The sequence below is a fragment of the Garra rufa genome, chromosome 20 (genome assembly GCF_049309525.1).
Source record: "Garra rufa chromosome 20, GarRuf1.0, whole genome shotgun sequence".
NCBI lineage: Eukaryota > Metazoa > Chordata > Actinopteri > Cypriniformes > Cyprinidae > Garra > Garra rufa.
Genome location: NC_133380.1, coordinates 33,303,428 through 33,327,756, shown reverse-complemented (window position 1 = coordinate 33,327,756; position 24,329 = coordinate 33,303,428). Strand labels below are relative to the sequence as shown.

At 35.3% G+C, this 24,329-nt stretch overlaps 1 protein-coding gene across 1 annotated transcript; it reads right to left on the bottom strand.

Moving 5' to 3' along the window:
• Positions 1-995: 995 nt before the first annotated feature.
• Positions 996-24,111, bottom strand: rab3ab (RAB3A, member RAS oncogene family, b). The gene is made up of 5 exons (XM_073825857.1): positions 23,984-24,111; positions 16,144-16,371; positions 9,695-9,813; positions 7,209-7,333; positions 996-3,443 (listed from the first exon to the last, which is right to left on the bottom strand). Exons 2-5 carry the CDS (start codon positions 16,369-16,371, stop codon positions 3,253-3,255), a joined length of 663 nt encoding a protein of 220 aa, XP_073681958.1. The 5' UTR covers positions 23,984-24,111; the 3' UTR covers positions 996-3,252.
• Between the last annotated feature and the right edge of the window lie 218 nt (positions 24,112-24,329).

Sequence of the window (24,329 nt, the reverse complement as noted above, 5' to 3'; positions counted from 1 at the left end):
GTGCAAGAAACTGAACAGTATTTAACAGAACAGACGTGTCACGTGCCGCTGTTGTAAACGTGCTCAGGACAGTTGAACATTGCGGTGGATCAGAGGTAAATAATATAAGTACTGTTCAGTTTCTTGCACAGAAAAATCGTTTTGTGTCTTAACACCTCAGTGTATCGTCACACTGAGAACACTGTTGAGAACAGTAGAACACTGTTGGTGTTCTACTGAAGTAACAAAGTCACCTACATCCTGTAGGCAATGCCCTGGGGGTAAGCAGATAAACATTTAATTTTCATTTTTGGGTGAACTATCCCTTTTAAAGTTATAAAGGTACCCAAAAATAAAAATAGTCACCATTTACTCACCTTCAAGTTGTTCTAAATCTTGCAAAACCAGCTCAAGTTAAATTTTATATTATATTTTGCTTGAATTTTATACATTTTTAACAGTGGCCTGAACTCAATACAAGACAACTTCAGAAATATGATTACCCTCAGCATTTTTCTTCCAGCCAATCAGTGGCGTTTCCTCGCATGGATCTTATGTGGCTGATTGTTACCATGACAACAGCTGATTCAGCCTTCATCCTAACACGATTTCCTAGCAGGAGTGCGGCCATGATGGTCTATAGTTAGTCTTTAGTTCCCTCTTGTGGTTGTTTTGTCAATGAAACTGCATAGAGAGTTATTTATTTTAGACGACAGGACAAAAAAGCCTTAATAAGGGTAACGCCATATTTATTTTTTGACTTGAATTAAATAACATATCGATTATTCATCTAAAGAAACGTCTTGACGAAACCTTTAGTAGACATCAATAAAAATTACAAATAAACTGCATAAAATAGTTTTAAAATTCCCGAACTGTGATGTTTCCTCACAGCCTCGATTTTGTTTTTAACCCGCGCTAAATTTAAAATGGCGTCTGACCACTGATAGATCAGTGCGTCTGACGCTGACTAAACAAATTCACAACAACAGGCAAAGATGCTACACAGACTCAAGTAAACAGCACAAACTTTTATTTTTTATAAGTTCAGTCATTTTCACAACATAGACAGTTGATTTGGTAAATTTCACCACTGGACACTTTGACACCAAACCCCTTATTGTAAGTACAGTACATTTACTACTGCATATTAGTGTTTTTTTCCTTGTACATTACACTCGATTATCAGAAAAAAAAACTAAAATAAAATAAAAAATCACAATGGAAAGCATGAATAAAAACAACTTTAGATAAAAATGTAGGAAATGGAGAACAAACTCTTAGTTGTGATAAAAGCGGCTGGCTACCTTACATATGAGCTGTTGTTAATAGAGATTCTCATTATTTTCTCATGTCTGATATCCAGGGGCTCACTAAGGTCCTCTATCTATATCGTCCGCTCATCCCAGGCCTCATGAATGTAGCAATGGCTCTGCTGACATCTACATAATCTTTTTTTTTTTAACATAATCAGTTTTAAATAATAAACAGCTTTTGCCATACAGTCAGGCTCCGCAGGCTTGACGTGACAGTCGGTCTATCAGCCCGCATTCGTTTACAACGGTACTTTTCAACTAGGATTTAACCCACTCAAAAAATCACATTTCCATTACATCCTACAAAAATGTCAACGGAATGATAAATAATCTGCAATACATGAAAAGGTATTTTCTTCAATATTGCTCTGTAATAAAGTGACACATTCATTCACAAGCAGGCATACACGACAGCAGGTAAAGAACATCCTTTATATCCTCTTTTTGTAGTATTTTTTTCTTAATGTCACCTAGAATTTTTTGAAAGCCCATAATCGATACAACACAGTCCACACGTAAAACCAAAGACTTGAATGTATTTACAGTAAATAGTCACTAAAGGAAGACAGAATAGCAAAGGAAAGAGATGCAGGAATAATCAGGGAGGATCTTGCACATGTAAACGTTAATACTCATGGGCTTTTTTTTTCTTCTTTTTCTTCTTGATTTTTGCATTATAGTTGCAGGCCTGGTATTACACAGAGCCACGTAAAATCTTTCACAGGACACGCCAGTCTAGAAAGTTGTTATGGGAAATCGGAGTAACTTCTGCTAAATTTTGAGAGCGTATAAGAGTATTGTTGATAGTAGGTCGAGCTCATGGCTCTGCTGCTATGATGAAATAAGCAACAGCATGTCCGCAAATCAGACTCGGAAATACACTTAACTAGACCTAATGAAGCATTGAGAAAGGAATCCTACCACTATTTGCCTAAATGGCTTTATTTCCTTCCATGCAAATTTACATTAAGGAATGTTTGTGTATGATCTCTGGCTTTCAGTCCCGGGACTGAAATTACATGAGGCAAGGCAGTGAACAAGATACAATGTCACAGATACAAATAAGCAAGAAAGGTTTTGTGACGAGCACTGCAAAGAATTACCATGAAAACCGCATTAGTTGACTTCTCTAACTTTCTTAATATTTGTCAGAATTGGTCATTTTCAAAATAAATAAATTAAACATTTTAGATATGCATTTCTAACTGTTTTTATTTAAATACTGAATTTTATTTATTATATACACTTTTTGGAATAAATATACAGAAATCTCTCTCCATTCCTCTTTTTATATTTGTTCATAAATAATTTAAGGATATGGAAGAGTAGAATGAAAATCTCAAAAAAAAAAAAATCTTAAAATATGAAGTGAAATGAAGGAAAACGTATTGAAGATAACCGATTCTGTGTGCTATGCCAAACTAAGGCCTAATCACACTTCTAAAATTTAATTTTGGCCTAATTATAATGTCTTTAAAACAATGTGGGCTTAATCAGAATTTCAAGCCTAAAAGAGATAGTTCACCCAAAAGTGAAATCTTTCTTCTGCTGAACACAAAAAAGTACATATTTTAAAGAATGTAAGAAATCAAACTGTTTCTGGTCCCCACTACTGTTTCTGGGACCAACAACTGTTTAGTTAAACATTCTTCAAAATGTTTTTGTACTCAAAATTAGAAAGAATACAGGTTTGGAACAACTTGAGAGGGTGAACTCTCTCTTTTAAGGGCGCTATGGCTTTCGTTTTTTAAAACTGAGTGGATTCCATGTTGAGTAAAATCATTTTAAAGTCTGAGATGTCAAGATGAGTATTCAGGAGGAGGGGGAGGAGCTAGAGGGTGTGGCCAGAGGAGGCAGTATTGGGGGAGGGGTTTATGTTTCTTGTTCTTTTTTAAATACCTAAACGTGTTGTTTTTATGTGTTGGTGCAAGGCAGTGCAGATAGAGCCGTGGGGTTTTCAGCAGGCGCAGTCCTGGTGCGGAGCGGCGGGCTGCTCCGTGAGCTGCGGCCCCTGTTTGGCTCCCGTCACTGCGGGATCGGCGGCATCCAGGCTCTCTGACATCTTCTCGCAGATTATGTCCACCAGCCGCTCGAAGGTTTGTTTAACGTTAATGTTGTCCTTGGCACTGGCCTCGAAAAACTCAAAACCTGAGGATTGTAGAACAAACCAAGAAGTCAAGACCAAGGCCTTGTTCTAAAACTCAATGAGCTGCTGACAAGATTTAAAAAAAAAAAAAAAAAAAAAAAAATCTACTACTTCTCTGAAGATATTTTATATCATATTTAAAACCTGATAAACTGTTTTTTTATTCCAACTGTTTACATGTATGTTGCTTTCTGACTATTCATGGTATTATGCCAGATATACACCAGTCAAACATTTTCAGACAGTAAGATATTTCATGTTATAATAAAGTCTCTTTTGCTTACCAAGTCTGGATTTATTTAATTCAAAGTTCAGCAAAATAAATATTTCTACTATTTAAAATTTTCTATTTACAGTTTTTTACAGACACTAGGACACATTTCTCAATACTTGCAAAACTCTTCACACAATTCTCCTAACCGACTTTCAGCTTGTTAAAGCAGTTCATTTCACATTCAAAATGCACTACAACTACCAAAACACTTTATTCAGGTCTCAAATAAACTCATTCTTCCAGAACACTAGCAAAGGTTGACAGCCAACAAACACACTTTGTCACCCACAAAACAATGAGCTAAAAAACACTAACAACATGTAGCATTACACAGTGTTTTCTTGTGTAAAACAAGGACACATCTCTGTTTATAACTGCAATATATGTTACTGGAATGAATCAGACATGATGCAGAATTCCTCAATATTTTATGTCGTTTATTTATATATTATTTTTGCACTAAGTAATTCCAAAATGCAAGAATTTGTATACACACCATCCACTGATGCAGATACAATAGTAATGCTAATCTACTCGCATTTTTAGATTTGAAATATGTTTCAATAAAATATTGCTGTTGAATTTTGCTGTCTTATTCAGTTTTGCATTATGTTATTGTTTTGAACATAAGTTTAACAGTTTTGAAAACAGTATGTAAGCATGTGCAAAATGTCCTGTACATACAAAGATTTTTGTCAGTTGTTGTGTTTGAGTGAGAAAAGAATTCATGAAATTTGAGAGATGTAGTCATTGAATGCATTCGATCCATATAGACTTCTGTTGTGCTCACTGTGTGAAGAGTTTTGCAAAAGTGACCTAAGTATTGAGAAATGTGTCCTAGCGTCTGTAAAAAACTGTAAATATATTTCAAAATTAAATTTATTCCTGTGATTTCAAAGCTGAAGTTTTAGCATCCAGGGCTCGCAAAATCGCTAGCCCGACGTCCCGGGGCTATTGTGTTTTCCAGTCGGGCTACCAAAAATGTTTCACCGGCCTGCCCGACGGGCTAGCTTAAAATAGAGGGCTCCTAAGGTACTTAAAAACAGTTCAGTTTAGTTGTATCAAATATAAGACCATAAAAAGTTTTAAATATCTTAATAGTATAAGAAAAGTCTTAATTATCTGAAGGGAACAGACTGTCCTCAGAATCGTGTCGTTGGCATTTTTATTTCATCTTACCTATAATGCCCGATAAAACAGCGTTAATGAGCGTGGTGCTGCTTTGTGTACAGCACCACCTCGTGGCAGAGAATGAATTTGCAGATTAATGCAAATATCGACCCATGTTTTTATGCAGCAAACACATAGAGCTGTAAATGTGAAAGAATTTAATGTGCCTTATAAAAATCTAAACAATTAAAACAGTAATATTTATGTTTAAATAAATATAATAACTTATATATTTGATTTATCCCTTTTAACAGTATAAAGGCTGAAATGCTGTTGTATAAGATTTTTTGTTTTTGTGAAAATTTGTATCTGAACTGTAAATCATTTCATTTTATAGCTTCATTTTATTACTGTACATTGTCCGACCCTACTCATAATGTGTTCATTTGACTTTTGCAGCTCTTAAAAAGGTCATAAATTGCCTTAAACTGATATTTAAAAATTCTGCAAATACCCTGTAAATAGTGAAATAAAATTTCTTCCTTGATATTTGTTGATATTTATGTACTGAAAATATTTTGATATTTAATATTTTAAAAAAATGTCTTTTTTGTTTGGGCTAGTAATTAATTTTCGGGCTACCAAAATGTGAAGAGTACCAGAGATTTTGAAATTTTGCGAGCCCCCTTTAGAAATCATTCTAATATTGCTGCAAAAAATAATTAATATTATGCTGAAAACAGCTGAGTAGATTTTTTCAGGCGAATAGAAAGTTCAGAAGAACAGCAATTATCTAAAAAAATTGAATTTTTTTGTAAGATTATAAATGTCTTATAAATTTAAAAGCACCTTTGCAAAATAAAAGTATTAATTTCTGATCTTTAGATTTTTCTATTCGTATAAGAATCCTAAAAAACGTAAATATTGATAATAATATTAATAATAATAATAATAATAATAAATGTTTCTTAAACGGCAAATCATCATATTAGAATGATTTCTGGAGGATCATGTGACACTGAAGACTGGAATAATGATGCTGAAAATTGAGCTTTGATCAGAGGAATAAATTACATTTTAAAATATATTCAAATAGAAAGCAGTTATTTTAAATAGTAAATATATTTCACAATATTACTGCTTTTGCTGTATTTTGGATCAAATAAATGCAGGCTTGGTGGACAGAAGAGAAATCTTTAAAAAAAAAAACTTAAAAATCTTCTGACTGGTAGTGTAGTATTGGTAAACTGCAATGCTAAAATTCAGGATTATGTTTCATAGGCTTTTAGAGTTTCACAGACTGCATGCATTTGAAATATTTGAATTTTTTTTTTCCAAAAATAATTAATTGTTCATGATGTTAGTTCATACTCTTATTTTCTTTTTTCCATACTTATCCAGACCTCGAAATGACTAAAGTCAAATTCCAAATGTTTCCATTAGTGGTGGGCCGTTATCGGCGTTAACGTGCTGCGTTAACGTGAGACTCTTATCGGGCGATAAAAAAAATATCACCGTTAATCTATTCTCAAAGTTGGGTTGGGAGCTGGGTCTATACTACGCAAGCTATGATGACTTTCACCTTGATATTTTAGCGCCGATGTATACCTAGCCGAATTGCACTGTAGGGGGTGAGAACGAGTCTTCGAACCTGTGTGTATGCCTACTGTGAAATTACCACATCAAACCAGACGTGCTAACATGGATGCAGCTATGAAGCCGGCGGGTTTGCTTCAGGGCAGGGGCGTTGCTAGACCCTTTTTACTGGGGCACGTGCGTGAGTTATAATTTACGTTGATAATCCCGAAATAAAGACATTAATCTATATGCAACAACTGAATTGACGCTTCTAAAAGCAACGCAGTTTAACTGAAGACTATGCACGCAGATATCCATGCCCCTGCGCGTCTGTGTATTTAACTGCAACACGCACGTCGCACAGCCTTTTACGCAGAAGTACATGCAGTGTAGGAATAGTTGGTTACACAAGTTTGTATAGTTAATTGTGTTGTAAATGCAATTGTCAAACAGTTTGTGATGCATTTTGGAAACAGGAGATGAGCTCCTGGTCTAATGCGCCACTTGGCTTGAGAAACCCGTTCTCAAAGACTTACTTTTAGTCATTATTTGGGTAGCACACATATTCTGAATGCCTTCGGCAGAATTCAAATTAGCCATTTTAATCTAGATTAATTCCAAGATTACAGTGAGATTAATCTAGATTAAAAAAATTAATCTATGCCCACCACTATATTCTGGAAAATATGATATGTCACCAAATTGGTATTTCCCTGAATATAAAACTCTTCTGTTAATATATTTAAAATTATAGCTGCCTGTGAAATATTCAAATGTATTGTGCTAACTGACGAACATGACTTACCGAGATGCTCTGAGAGCTGTCGTCCCCTCTCAGACGCCACAACCCTCTCATCCTCCATGTCACATTTATTGCCCACCAGCAGCACCTGAGCGTTATCCCATGAATACGTCTTAATCTGTGTGGACCTGTAGGAGACAGTCAGATTTGATTCAATGTTTGCTTGTTCAACTAACTTTCCTCTAGGCCTGAGCTTTATTTTACAATATTTGTTTCCATATCATACAATATTAATATTTATCACAATATTAGTTTACCATTAATGGGAAAGAAAATGCTTTCCACATGTTTTGTTAGACCTTGTTAGAGTGAATGCAAACATAACTTGTTTGTTCACAATGAGACTCCACTGAGTATGAGCCCACATTTTATTTTTTCCTATGAAATTAATTAAAAAATGTTAATTTAAAATGTAATCCAATGAAAATATAACAATTAATTTATAACAAAACATTGCATTTTTATTGTCTGGCAAACACAATGCTGAAAACATTTTTAAAACAGATTAAAACAAGCTGTGAACTAACATTAACTAACAATGAACAACTGTATTTTCATTAACAAACATTAACATTAACAAAGATGAATAAATACTGTAATAAATGTATTGTTTATTGTTCGTTTATGTTAGTTAATACCAGTGTTGGGGAAAGTTACTTTTAAAAGTAATGCATTACAATATTGCGTTACTCCCTAAAAAAGTAACTAATTACGTTAATTACTTTTGATGGAAAGTAATGCGTTACAAGAAAGGTCAGTAGCAAAGACACTGGTTTTTATTATGCTTATGCTTATTATGTTTTCATTAAGGGGTCCTATTATGCTTTTTCACTTTTTGAATTTTAGCCAGTGTGTGGTGTGTGTATGTTTGGGCATAAAAACATCTACAAAGTTACAAATCTCAAAGTCCACTCCAAAGGGAGATATTTAGTTTAAAAAAAAAATCCCTTTTCAAGAACTACAACGAACGGCTCCTTTGGACTACAGCGTTTTTTTTTTTCCGGATCCTGTTATGTCACAACGTAAATCCCGCATACAGAAATTCAAATCGTTGGCGGGTGGGGAGGGACGAGGTGGGGGATTCGCCATTAGCGATGTAGCATGGACAGCAGCACGAGCATTGACTAAAGTGGCTGCGAATTGCTCTGGTCGCCATGTTGGCGCTGCACCGTTTTTAAACACAAGCCATGACTGATGTAAACACAAGCATTGACTAGAGTGACGATCATCGGTTGCCGTGTCGTAGACGTGTGCAGTTTGTGGTAAGAAATTTATTCATCATACAGTGTAGATAGCTTCACTACCCTTATGCTAGAGCTGGTTTCGGCATTAAATAATTAAATAAATTTGCACAATAATGATAATATCATGTATCGGTGATCTCGCAGGCTGACTATAGGACCAACAATACTGTAGCGGATCATTTACTCAGCCTCCATGCATCCTAGGTGTATATGACTTCCTTCTTTCAAATGAATGCAATGGGAGTTATATTAAAAATAATCCTGGCACTCCCAAGCTTTAAAACGGCATCTGAACAGCATAGACAAGTGTTTCTCTTTATCAGTCCAAAACAAGTCGATCCATAATAAAAAGTGCCTCACAAAGCCTCCTTTAGCGATCCGATGTGTTTTTGTAAGAAAAATATCCATATTTAAAACGTAAGAATCACTTTAATCTAGCTTGCGCAGTGGTACACGGAACTTACTGCTTTGGGAAGAAGCATTGCAGTACTAAAACGCAGTCTAAGCTGTTGGCCAATCGCAACGCATTTCGTTTTTTCGAAAGGCAAACCTTCATCAAACCCGGAACTAACCGAGCCATTTGTGCCAGCCTGTGGAGAAAGCTATTGTAATAATGTAAATTATATGAAAAATAATGCGTTTTTCACCAAGCATGAGAGCATGTTCTAGTGCACCCCCAAAACAAAATAAAGACTTTGTAAAAGAGCATAATAGGACCCCTTTAATAAAGTGGGATTAAATACATAAAGGAAACAAAAAGTAACTGGCGTTACTTTATTGAAAAAGTAACTAAGATATTTTCTTGTAAATGAAAAAGTTACTTGAAAAAAGTAATCTGATTATGTAACTTGAGTTACTTGTAATGCGCTACCCCCAACACTCGTTAATACATTGTTAACAAATAACACCTTATTGTAAAGTGTTGTCATTATTTCTTTTAGAAGTACATTTGAGCATACAATAGTACTACACTTCTGTCATAATTTCTTCAAGTTAAACCAAACTTTTATTTTGTCAGTTTGTTGTGAAGATCTGTGTTTAGTCTGTGTTTGATGGTAGTTCTTCTCAAATAAAACAGTGTAGTCTCAGAGCAGCTCTAGAGATGAAGCTTACGTGTACATGCCTCATATATTGAAACAGCAGACATTGAAAACACATTTGAATTTGTTTAGTAGATGAAACTTGTGCCATTCCTTAACACAGAATCACGCAGAACATGCAGTTTTGTTTGTTTAAATAACTCACCAGTCTTGCACTGCGGCAAAAGACTCCTCGTTGGTGATATCGTACATGAGGATGAAGCCCATGGCTCCGCGGTAGTAGGCGGTGGTGATGGTTCTGTAGCGTTCCTGTCCCGCTGTGTCCTGTGAAGGAACAGCCAGTAATGCACAAGATGAAATACGAACAAATGCATTAAAAATATAGAAAATACGCATTTGTTTGTTAGCATCAATCAAGCCATTACAGTAAGAATATGTTATTATAATCAATAGATTTAGAATGTTTAAGTATTTTATGCTCACCATTTATTTAATCAAAAGTAAAAAGTGAAATTAAGTAAAAAATTAGTAATAAGTATTTAATTAGTAAGGTAAAATCAATAAGTAAAAATGGTAATATTGCGAAACATTACTATAATTTAAAAATAACTGTTTTCTAATTGAATTTGTTTTTAAAATGTAAAGTATTCCTGTGATGCAAAGCTGAATTTTCAGCATCATTACATTAGTGTCACATGATCCTTCAGAAATCATTCTAAAATGCTTATTTGCTGCTCATTTATCATTATTTATTATTGGTACTCAATTATTAACAGTAGTTCTTATTATCAATGTTGAAAAAGAACAAAATTTATTTGAAACTGAATCTTTTGTTTAAATTATTAATCTCTTCACTATCACTTTTCATTTTTTTAATGCAGCTTTGTGGAATAAAAGTGGGGTCATTCCGTGTCAAACCAAACAAATTTTGGAAACTTCCCTGGCTTGAATTTTAAATTTTGTTAATTCTTTTTCTGTAGAAAGACAAACATTAATAGTGATGAAAGCCAAAATAATAAATGTCATGAATGTATATTTATTGAGTAATGCACAGTTTTTTTTTACCTTAAATTTGAAGCCAATTTACAGGGTTGTGCTTTTTCCCATTTTTGAACTGTCACAATTGGCATATAAATAAACAAAAATGGCTTAACAGTTAACAGATTTTACTAAAAGACCTAGTAATCTTTGTGTAAAAATAAAATAATGATGCTGCCAGCTTTCTGAAGTCCTTTTTTACACCCCTCTAATTTGGCTCCAAATCTCAGGTGAATCTACAAAATAGTGGATTACTCAGTAAATATTCATCTGTGACATTTAATATTTTGGCTTTCATCACTATGTTTCTTTCTACAAAAAAAAAAGTTCATAAAAAACAATATGAGCCAGGGACATCTGGTTGAGTTGACACAGAATGAACCAGTATTAATTTCTTCTTTTTTTTAAAAGAGAAGTTCACTTCCAGATCAAAAATGTACAGATAATGTACTCACCCCCTTGTCATCCATGCCTTTCTTTCTTCAGTCGTAAAGAAATTATGTTTTCTGAGGAAAGTATTTCAGGATTTCTCTCCATATAGTGAAATTCTATGGTGCCCCGAGTTTGAACTTCCAAAATGCAGTTTAAATGGGGCTTCAAACCATCTCAAATGCGTCTGTAAACGATCCCAACCGAGGAAGAAGGGTCTTATCTAGTGAAATGATTGGTTATTAAAAAAAATTATATTACAATTTATAGACTTTTTACCCCAAACGCTCATCTCGTCTTGCTCTTCCTCAACTTCAAAATCATCCTGCATCAATGTTTTACCTCTGTAAAGGGTGTTTGATCTTCTTTGCATTTTCACTTTGCAAACACTGGGTCGGTACTTCTGCAGCGTTGTAGGATGATTTTAAAATGATTTTTGAAGTTAAGAGAGAAAACGAGATGGGAGTTTTTCAACCTACCCTAACTGTTTTAAACCAGAGATGCACTGAATACTCATGCACATCGCAGAGAGAGACAAGACGAGCATTTGGGGTTAAAAAGTATATAAATTGTAATTAAAACAAAACAAAACAGAGTTTCGCTAGATAAGACCCTTTTTCCTCGTTCGAAGCTGCATTTAAACTGCATTTTGGAAGTTCAAACTCAGGGGCACCATAGAAGTCAACTATATGGAGAAAAATCCTGAAATGTTTTCCTCAATAAACAATTTCTTTCTCTGAAGAAAGAAAGACATGAACATCTTGGATGACAAGGGGGTGAGTACATTATCTGTAAATTTTTGTTCTGGAAGTGAACTTCTCTTTTAAATACTCCAATGACATAACCAGGAAAACAGGATTTAGCCATGATTTCGGTTTTTACATGTAGCTCCTCCTATCAAGAAACTCGAGAGCGAGTATAACAATAAGCATCCACCATGTAAGGATCTGATCTCTGCATCACTGCACCAGAGAAATGAGCCTGTTAATTATGAGCACACTCACTTCAGTTATTAGAGGCCTGACTTACACAGGAGGCCAAACTACAGTTTTTTAAAACCGAGGAAGAAATTCAATAACCTTTATGTTCTTGTAGGATTTATTTCCCAAATCCAACAAGAACACAGAAAGAACCAGTTTTTAGTTTGCACTTGTTTGGCCTCTGTAAAGTATTTTCTCTAAGAAATCTTATACCTCTTTGGCATGTTTTTTGAGCTTAAGCACCAAAGTATTTCTTATGTACTAACTCCTTTAGTATTTGGCGTGGATGTTTGACATTTTTTTGCTCTTATTTGCTATTTGGTTACATTTAAGTCATATGAGTAACTCCAGCCGATTCAACCACAAAAGACTTTGAGAGAAACACTGGTATGACACAACTATAAGTTTGTCTAAAAACAAGCATCATGATACATCACACATTCACCTAATTCTGTCATAAATCAGCAGACTAAATCCTCACAAATGTTAACTCTAAGAGACTTCATGTTTTGCTCTTGCCTCTGATACCACAGTAATATCTAAGCATCTTTTCAACTGTATTCTGCAATCCAGCATAGTTTCTGTGTTCTGTCCCTGAACCGTACAGAGCATTATGGGAAACAAGCACCATTATGTTCAATTTCAATTTTACATCCATGCTAAGCAAAAATCAAACAGTATGCCCTATGCACTGTATACCAACATTGCAATGCGCTTGCCAAAAATCATTAGGATATTAAGATCATGTTTCATGAAGATATTTTGTAAATTTCCTACTGTAAATATATAAAAACTTAATTTTTGATTATTAATATGCATTGCTAAGAACTTAATTTGGACAAATTTAAAAGTTGATTTTCTCAGTAGTATTTAGATTTTTTTTTGCACCCTCAGATCCCAGATTTTCAAATAGTTGTATCTCAGCCAAATATTGTCCTATCCTAACAAACATACATCCAGTGTTGGGGGTAACACATTACAAGTAGGGTTGGGTCAAATAGACGATGCCATCGTCCATCGCCGATGGCCGATAGACATCACGATGCTGAGCCAAGATGTTACTTTAGTTCTAGAATAAATGTGAACATGCATTAATTCATCTCACTCACAAAAAAACAGATACAAAATGAACAAAAACTGTGAAATTCAACTCAGAATATGGCATAAACCTGCAATAATTAAATATGTTAAATAATACAAATATCCTTTATGTATTTAATCACATTTTATTAACCAATGTCTTTGCTACAGACCTTCGATGATCCAATTCATCCATACTAATAAGCAAAAATGACTAATTTTCTACATTTGTTTTCCTTTTGTTTATTGCTGCAGAGTTGACATTTTTTCTTCTGCGGTCTACTGTACAGACGTGAATTTACTTTTCTCACAGCCTGAGGCTTTTGGTGTGAAAAGGCTTATACATTTGCCAAAAATAGAACTTTTTATATTAAAAACAAACAAGCAAGCCCTGCCCAGATTTAAAAAGTAACGCAAAAGTAATGTAATGCATTACCATAAAAAGTAACTAAGTTACGTAATTAGCTACTCTTTTTGGGAGTAAGTCAATATTGTAATGCATTACTTTTAAAAGTAACTTTCCCCAACACTGCATACATCAGTGGCAATAGCAGCAAATGCACCAAATTTTCTTGAGTATGAGCACAAGTATTTGCTCCTATATCATGCGTTATGAGCCATAAAAGTACATTTGTAATTTCAGATTCTAAAAAAATATTTTGTCTAAAAGTTTAATAACCTGTCTCAATCCAAAAATTTCTTCTTATTATGTGTTATGTCAGGCTTTAAAGGGTTAAAATGCAAAACAACCTCCTATATTTTCAAGATAAAAACTGGACTGGACGCCACTCTATGAATCATGCTTGAGGTCATGTGACAATGTAGCATAGTACTGCCTGACACATTTATCATTGCATAATACTGCTTGTAAAATATAGTAGGGAATAAACAGTACATTTTATACAGTATTCAATAAATGTCAAGTATTTAGCTCTGAATATATTTAAATGTTCAAATGTATTTTGGACCATATATTGCATGATGCACAGGCACAGCACTATATTTTATCCATGGTAAAAATGGTGGGAGGGAGTGTCTGTGTGTGTGGATCTTCACGGGTCTGTGGGGTGGGGGAGGGTCGTCGTCCACCAGAGAGATATTCGAGGCACTGGGGGAGGGTTCCTGATACAGCACAAGCGATTCTGATTGGTTGCTCATCTAGTGCATCAGCAACCCTATTGGCTACTGACCATCTCTCTCTACATTTCTCTCTACTCTCAAATAACTATTTAGGCTTAAATTAAAGATTTATGTGCTTGAATTGCGTATAAAATGTCAATCATTTGAATGACACAGTTAACATAATACATAAAGCAATAAACTGAAAGTTATTGCATATGCAGTCAGTCATACATAAATAAAACCAGCAAGATTCCCAAAATTTCCAAAAATCATAGCATAGTTTTAATTGACTTTTTAATTTTATTTTAATGAATGCATTTTATTTAAAATGCATTAATTCATTTGAGAATCTGCATGAATCGGTTCATTGTGAAAACAATACATTTTGGTTAAAATATGACAAGCTGTGAAGCAAGTAATACTCAATTAGTTCAAATGTATGAGATTGAAATAAATTGGATTGATTGATGATAAAATTCTGACTTAAAGTTACTTTTATTCAAACAGCAAGTTTAGCCATGAGCTCCAACTCTTTCAGGTTGGAGGGTCTCCTTGCCATCACCCTGATCTTTAGCTCCCTCCACAGATTCTCAATTGGATTTAAGTCAGGACTCTGGCTGGGCCACTGCAAAACGTTAATGTTTTTGTCTGCTAACCATTTTTTAACCACTTTTGCTGTGTGTTTTGGGTCGTTGTTGTGCTGAAATGTCCACTGGTGTCCAAGGCCAAGTTTCTCTGCAGACTGCCTGATGTTGTTGTTGAGAATTTTGATGTATTGCTCCTTTTTCATGGTGCTGTTTACTGTGATTGGTGCTGTTTACTGTGATTAGGTTCCCTGGTCCACCGGCTGAAAAACACCCCCAAAACATTAGGTTCCCACCACCATGTTTGACAGTGGGGATGGTGTTCTTAGGGTTGAAGGCTTCTCCTTTTTTATGGGCAAATGAAGGCTACATCATTGTGGCCAAACAATTAAATTTTTGTTTCATCTGACCGTAAAACAGAAGACCAGAAGTCTTCCTCTTTGTCCAGATGAGCATTTGCAAAGGCCAAGCGGGCTTTTGTGTGCCTTATCTGGAGAAGTGGTGTCCTCCTTGGTCTGCGACCGTTGAGTTGATTAAAACAGCTGTCCCCTATGAATCAGGGTAATTAGGATGCTTTAGAACAGCTTGGACTATTTGGAATGGTATAGAACTTTGGATTTTCCCATAGACTGTGACCGTTTGCAAAGGGTATGAATAATTTTGGACATGCCACTTTTTGTTCAAATGTAAATAAACAATGATGCCTCTTGTACATCATCTTATTATCTTTTGGGAGAAGCCTGTGTCATTTCCGGTCAAAAAAAACAACTTGCTGGTTGAAAAGTAACTTTAAGTCAGAATTTGCCAGGGGTATGAATAATTTCGGGCTTGACTGTATAAACCTGGTTACTGTGTGTTTCAAACACATTCAGTATATTACTAATATGTTACCTGTTTTGTTTGATTAAAGTTTATTAGACATGTTAAACCTTTGAAATGTAAATGGATGGTTACTGTATTTGCAATTCAAATAATATACATTTTAATTTGGGCCTAAATTTTTTTTTGGAATGTAGACCACAACACTTCTCCATTAAACCACAATGGCTTAATTGATTGATTTAAAATATTTAGGTTTATAGTGTTTCTATCACAATTGTATTTAATTTCTGCCATTTTACTAAACTAAGCGGGTCTATGATGGTGCCTGTTCATTAAGCCACAGCTCTGTTTCTGAGATTTTAATGAGATTTACAGCTCTGAAATGAGGCAATCAATATCAGTAATCAATCTCAGTGACTTTAAACACCAGTAAAATCTCAACGGATCACCTACTACGGTCCTTCCAGTACGAAAACAGCTTGAATGCAAAAAGCTGCTGATTTTTATTGATTCATTATTAAAATAAAAGAAGAAAAAAAAACACCTCTGCTTGCCTTCATTAAACAATGACCACAGCAAGCCCTTAAACTGAAACTCACCCAGATCTGCAGCTTTATCCTCTTGTCATTCCTGTAGATGGTCTTCACCTTGAAGTCGATGCCCACCGTGCTTACAAATGCTGGCGTGAAGGAGTCGTCTGCATAACGAAACAGAAAGCTGGTCTTTCCAACGCTGCTGTTTCCGATGATCAGGATTTTGAACATGTAATCAAAGTTCTGGTCAGAAGACTCCTTTTGTCCATAACGGTTATCTGTAGCTGAAGCCATCTGGAGGATATAGAAAGAAAAAGGGGATGTTTGTACGTGATTACTTAAAAATGTGTTGTGGCATCTAGGCCATAGCGGCATCCGTTTATAGCTATTCCACAGTATTGGTGCAAACTGTCGTCCCACAACCAAAAAACACATTTAAAAAGCATTTACTGAAATCCTTTTATTATCTATTGAAACCCACAGTGATATTGAAAACATTAGTACTTGCAATTGGAAGGTGGCTGTCCTGAACCCTAACCCCTAAATTTCAACTTATAAAAATGATATTTTATTCTGTTTGATATTTTAAAAAGTGAAGTTCATATTCTTTATATATTTGTACCATTTTTAATCCATTCAAACTTCCATTCTATCTGATATTTCTAATCTATTTAACTATCGAGCCTAGCAACTACAGTCATGCTAGTAACATGTTAATCATGCTAGCAACTTGCTAGTCAGGCTAGAAACATGATAGAAACATGCTAGCAACTTACTAATCATGATATAAACATGTTAGAAACATGCTAGCAACTTACTTATCATGATAGAAACATGTTAGAAACATGCTAGCAACTTACTAATCATGATAGAAACATGTTAGAAACATGCAAGCAACTTACTAATCATGATAGAAACATGTTAGAAACATGCTAGCAACTTACTAATCATGCTAGTAACATGTTAATCATGCTAGCAACTTGCTAGTCAGGCTAGAAACATGTTAGAAACATGCTAGCAACTTGTTAATCATGATAGAAACATGATAGCAACTTACTAATCATGATAGAAACATGACAGAAACATGCTAGCAACCTACTAATCATGATAGAAACATGTTAGAAACATGATAGCAACTTACTAATCATGATAGAAACATGTTAATCATGCTAGCAACTTGCTAGTCAGGCTAGAAACATGTTAGAAACTTGCTAGCAACTTGTTAATCATGCTAGAAACATGTTAGAAACGTGCTAACAACTTGCTAGTCAGCCTAGAAACATGCTAGCAACTTACTAATCATGATAGAAACATGTTAGAAACATGCTAGCAACTTACTAATCATGATAGAAACATGTTAATCATGCTAGCAACTTGCTAGTCAGGCTAGAAACATGTTAGAAACATGCTAGCAACTTGTTAATCATGCTAGAAACATGTTAGAAACGTGCTAACAACTTGCTAGTCAGCCTAGAAACATGCTAGCAACTTACTAATCATGATAGAAACATGTTAGAAACATGCTAGCAACTTACTAATAACGTTAGAAACATGTTAATGAAATGTTAGTAACTTGCTAATCATGCTAGCAACTTATTAATCATGATAGAAACATATTAGAAACATGCCAACAACTTGCTAGTCAGCCTAGAAACATGTTAGCAACTTACTAATCATGATATAAACATGCTAACAACTTATCAATCATGATATAAACATGCTAACAACTTACTAATCATGAACGTTTTAATAAAATGGAAAGAGATACATTTACAGTGAATATGCAAGCAAAATCTTAATAGGTCAATATAACCCTTCTTATCAAATTATATATTACTGTTTCAGTAGTGACAATTTTTGGGACAGGACAAATATTCCAAAACGTTCTGAAAATACAATATGAGACTTAACTGCACAGTTACTAGAAATGTATACCTTGGATATTTATACCATTTGCATACACAAAACTTATAAATGAATAATTTTGGACATACCACTTTTTGTTTAAATGTATATAAAAGCTGAGAAATATTTTTTTCCACAATGACGCCTCTTGTCTTATTAGCTTTTGGGAGAAGCCTGTGTCATTTCCGGTCAAAAAACCAAAACTTGCTGGTTGAATAAAAGTAACTTTAACTTTTCAACGGATCATCTACTATGGACCTTCCAGTACGAAAACAGCTTGAATGCAAAAAGCAAATAATGAATGCAAATATTCTCAATATATTTTTTAAATATACTGTAGCATTAAATAAAGAGCACCATTTGTATGACGCATGAGGTTTCTATCTATGAATAGAGCTTTCCTACATGGTTACCTGTGTAGTGGGCAGACAGCAAGGCAGCTAACTAGGTTTTGAAACACAGCCATTGTGATTTAGTACATTTGGGAGCTTGCTGAGGATGGCAGGCAGACTTCAAAATGACTGTTTATTTGGATTGACTTTGGCTGGGTGAATCTTCATCCTCTGTCACTCATCCCTTGAGACCTGTGACCACATAGCAGCGGTAGAGTCACCAGCTACTAAAAATCAGTCAGGCAAGAAACTCGGAACAAAATGAAACGTCTGAGCGGCTGCCAGGACATGGCATTAATCTGACATTTTCTTTTGGTGTCAGATCAATATTTGGCAAAGGACCTTCTGAATACAAAACACTGGTGTCTTTTTAACACTTCCATCAGAATGTGACAACAGCGACTCCTCCTACTGTCCATCTGAAGTTCACATGAGCTGCTGTAATGATCAGTGATTGTGTAACTTCACCACTGTAAAATCATGATTAATCCCACCTAACATTAACATTTTTAAATATACTTTTATATTACACTAATTTTACATCCAATCTTCAAATTAATGTAGAAACAACACAAAGACAGTATATTTTTTAAATTTGTGACCCTGGACCACAAAACCAGTCTCAAGTAGCAGGGGTATATTTGTAGCAATAGCCAAAAATACATTGTATGGGTCAAAATTATACATTTTTCTATTATTCCAAAAATTAAGTAAGGATCATGTTCCATGAAGATATTTTATAAATTTCCTACCTTAAATATATCAAAACCTAATTGATGATTAGTAATATTTGGACAACTTTAAATGAGATTTTCTCAATATTTTGATTTTTTTGCACCCTCACATTCCAGATTTTCAATTAAAAAAATTACCCGTTATGACTGGTTTTGTGGTCCAGGGTCACATTTGTTTAATATTTTTTTTCATGACTGAATGTGTGCATCTCTGATACCAATATTAAAATGAAATAACAAACACAAATAATAACAAAAATGACAAAAACGAAAATTTGCAAGATGGAAATGAATTTGTTTCTTCTTCGGAACAGATTTGGAGAAATTTAATATTATATTACTTGCTCACCAAGAAATCCTCTGTGAATGAGTGCCGTCAGAATGAGAGCCCACGATAATCCACAAGTAATCAACAGCACTCCAGTCCATCAATTAACATCTTGTGAAGTAAAAAGCTGCATTTTTGTAAGAAACAAAGCCATCATTAAAGAAGTAGTTCACTTCCAGAACAAAAATATACAGATAATGTACTCACTCCCTTGTCATCCAAGATGTTCAGGTCTTTCTTTCTTCAGTCGTAAAGAAATTATGTTTTTTGAGGCAAACATTTCAGGATTTTTTTCTTCCGTATAGCGGACTTCAATGGTGCTTGTGAGTTTGAACTTCCAAAATGCAGTTTTAATGCAGCTTAAAATGGCTCTAAACAATCCCAGCCGAGGAAGAAGGGTCTTATCTAGCGAAATGATCAGTTATGTTCTAAAAAAATACAATTTCTATACTTTTTTAACCTCAAACACTCATGTTGTCTAACTCTGCGTAAACTCTGTGTATTTTGGTTCATGACAGTTAGGGTATGTTGAAAAACTCCCATTTCATTTTCTCCTCAAACTTCAAAATTGTTCTACATCACAGTTTTTTTTTTATACCTTATTTTGTAAAGGTTGTTTGACACTCTTTGCGCATTCACTTTGTAAAAACTGTGTTGGTACTTCTGCAGCGATGTAGAACGATTTTGAAGTTGGAGGAGAAACTGAGATGGGAGTTTTTCATCAAATCCCCAACTGTATTGACGCGGAATGCACAGAGTTCACACAGAGCTAGACAAGATGAGTGTTTAAGGTTAAAAAGTATAGAAATTGTATTTTTTTTTTAAATAACCAATTGTTTCACTAGATAAGACCCTTCTTCTTCGGCTGGGACTGTTTAGAGCACTTCAAAGCTGCATTTAAACTGCATTTTGGAAGTTCAGACTCACGGGCACCATTGAAGTCCACTATATGGAGAAAAATCCTGAAATGTTTGCCTCAAAACACATAATTTCTTTTACGACTGAAGAAAGAAAGACATGAACATCTTGGATGTTTTGAATTATCAGACATATGCTCGATCTGTGCATATTTAATATTCCCCCCCGATTCAGATGAGATTAATTTTTCACTGAAGGAAGCTGTTTGGATTCTCATTCTGACGACAACCATTCATTGCAGAGCATCAGAACATCCATTAGTCATCAAGTCATGTAATGCTAAATTTCTCCAAATCTAATGAAGAAACAAACTCATCTACATCTTAAACAGCCTGAAGGTGAATACATTTTCTGCAAATTCTCATTTTTGTGTCAACTATTCTTCTAAGGTTAACTATGATTACTCATTACTCTGTAAGACAAGTACCAGGCCGGATATTGAAGGTGAGCAGGGAAGAAAGAGATAAAGAGAGTTAAAGAGATCTGGAGGACAAACGTAACATGAGCTTCCACACTGTACGCACTGCAATGACTCAACAGAGCACGGAAAAACAGATTGGGATCAAGTGAAAAGCAATAATCAGATCTCACCGATGTCTGACAGACACATTTAGCTATAAAAGAAAGGAGAGCTGAAACACAGTGCAAGCATTTCACATTGACAAGAGCAGATACTTGATTCCTATCAGGCTTTCTTTAAAAGGTTTTACTTTGCATGAAGACTAACTGGACATTCCACCCATAAATTAAGCTCATTCTGAGAGAGGAAGTAAAAATTCTACTAAACTGCCTCTCTGTGCCTTGAACGTGTGAGTTGCATCGTCTATTCAGGGTTTGAAAATATATCTGAATTTGTGTTCTAAAGATGAACGAATGTCTTATGGGTTTGGAACAAAATGAGGGTGAGTAATTAATGACTGAATTTTCATTTTTAGGTGAACAGCATGAAAGACGTCTATCACAGATTCTGAGTTCACTCTACCATATGCTTGCTATTTTTACATTATATAGCACGCATTCTGTGCACAGCGCACAGCAGAACAAGACTGTGTGCAATACTGTATCCCACAGTGCAAAATGCTTGACTTGTCCTTATATTTCTAGAAACTATTGTAATGTCAGTTGTGATATTTAGCATCTTCAGTCATAACGGACCACTTTTGTTCAAAATTGTCCAAATTTTGAACAATGTGGATGTTGCTCATTTCCATGCAATTGCCATAAAACTGAAGTGATCCACAGAATAATGTTACTGAGTTTGGATAAACGTAACTCTGACAAAAAGCACATTAGGACTGGAGATTGACAGCAACATGGTTGGTTGACGAGATAACTGAATGTTGCTAACTTGTATTAGAGATTTTGACAAGTTTAATTACCTTCAACTTCGTCCTGGTTTTATGTTCACCACAATCAAAGCAGCTTCCACCAGACACAGCACAAACTCAACAAAAAGGCTTCTCCTCAGGAGACCCTTGGAGCTGATCTGCGATTCAGCACAGCGCGTCTGGTGTGCCGGAAAGATTCGCAGAGCACCAAAGCATCCTAAAGTCAGCATCTCTCCTGATAAGAGAGGGCTCCAGCAGACTAAAAATAGAGGCTAACTTTTAGACCAGCTGCTCTTTCAGACTAACAAAAACAGACTGCCGGACCGCCTTGGGGAGGGGGACGGAGCACATCTTTATGGCTCTATGTTGTTGTAAAAAAATGAGTTTCAGCAGCAATTACACTGCTCTAGAGTGCGCTTTAGTATCAAATCCTCAATAATGCAAAAGTCCGGGTAATCAAGACTGACAGCACTGGACACTGTGGTTAGAGCTGCGCTGTCCAAGAGCTCAAGCTGATTTATTTCAAATGTATAGTTTGAGATACTAGTCAGATAACACTTCCTGGTTTAAGAAGGTCTAGCTGGTCTTGCAGCCTGGCCTGACCAGATGGAAAGTGACCAAAATCAGCCTCGAAAAGCATCAAGCCAGTTCAGCCTGGTTTAAAACGTTTATAAAGGAACATAGTTCAGGACATAACGACTAATAACATCAGTTTTGCTAAATGATGGAGGCAAATAATAGACTAGGGCAACAAAACGCATGTATGAATGTTTTTATGAGACACAGCCTATACTAGCATATTATATAATGTTATAAGTGAATTTAAAACCAGTAAAAGATGAGCATCCTTTTTTTCCGTATAATGGACTTTAATGGTGCCCGTGAGTTTGAACTTCCAAAATGCGGTTTTAATGCAGCTTAAAATGGCTCTAAACGATCCCTGCCGAGGAAGAAGGGTCTTATCTAGTGAAATGATCAGTTATTTTCTAAAAAAAAATACAATTTCTATATTTTTAACCTCAAACACTCATCTTGTCTAGCTCTGCGTAAACTGTATTTTGGTTCATGACAGTTAGGGTATGTCGAAAAACTCCCATCTCATTTTAAACACTCAAGATGAGTGTTTAAGGTTAAAAAGTATATAAATTGTATTTTTTTTTTAAATAACCAATTGTTTCACTAGATAAGACCCTTCTTCTTCGGCTGGGACTGTTTATAGCCCTTCGAGGCTGCATTTAAACTGCATTTTGGAAGTTCAAACTCGGGGCACCATTGAAGTCCACTATATGGAGAAAAATCCTGAAACGTTTGCCTCAAAAAACATAATTTCTTTACAACTGAAAAAAGAAAGACATGAACATCTTGGATGTTTTGAATTATCAGACATACTGTATGCTCGATCTGTGCATATTTAATATTTCCCCCCGATTCAGATGAGATGAATTTTTCACTGAAGGAAGCTGTTTGGATTCTCATTCTGACGACAACCATTCATTGCAGAGCATCAGAACATATAGCGATTTGCTTCAAATTTAGAATTTGAGATACTAGTCAGATAACACCGGTCTAAGACGGCTTCCTGGTTTAAGAAGGTCTAGCTGGTCTTGCAGCCTGGCCTGACCAGCTGGAAAATGACCAAAATCACTTTGAAATTAGCCTGGAAAAGCATCAAGTCAGTTCAGCCTGGTTTAACGTTTATAAAGGAATATATACAGTACCAAATGTGAGAAAATGGTCTGAAGCGTTCAGGACATAACATCAGTTTTCCTAAATGATGGAGGCAAATAATAGACTAGCGCAACAAAACGCATGTATGAATGTTTTTATGAGACACAGCCTATACTAGCATATTATAAGTGAATTTAAAACCAGTAAAAGATGAGACTCAGAGCATCCTTACATAATAGGAAGCAGCACATGTATATGCAACGCTGCTGCTGCGGAGAATATTTTCTCCTGATTCACCATCTTCTGAGATGATGCTAAAGAACACAACGACTCATTATTCTCGTTTAAAGCCTATATATATATAAATATAAATATAAAAAACAAAAAGGCAAACGATCTGTCGAACCGTGTATTGTAATGCCAAGGCTTCAAAGGCTGTGTGGCAGATGTGTGTTTCATGGGGAGTATAAATAGAAGCATAGGATGCTCGATGTTCATGTCAAATGAAGGTTATTCTTCTTACATTCAGCTCATTTTTCGCCGCTTCCCCAGCGGAAAACACACACATATAGTTAACATTGCGAATTATTTCGCGTAAAATATATAAAACGCATATTACTGCCGTTGTCTTACCGTAAAAGCCGTTTTAAGCGTCACTTACGCCAATACTGCGCCTCTTCCAACACCTGCAGACACTTTGACGTCACTTGAAAGACGTGTGACGCCAAGAGGGGCGGGCTCAGCGTTTTGATTGACGGCTCGGGGAACTAATGCGAACAATGCAGTCCCACCCACAGGACGTAAAATATTCAAGAAGCTTTAAAACCAGCATCATTCATTATTTAGGAGCGTGGCTTCGGCCTCTCCATAATTAATCAATTAAAATGGTCGTAGAAAATGAGCAGCTGACGCAGGGCTTTGTTTACATTAACGGTGCAGGTCAGTGTCCTTTTCGCTACACTGATATGTAACCAATGTT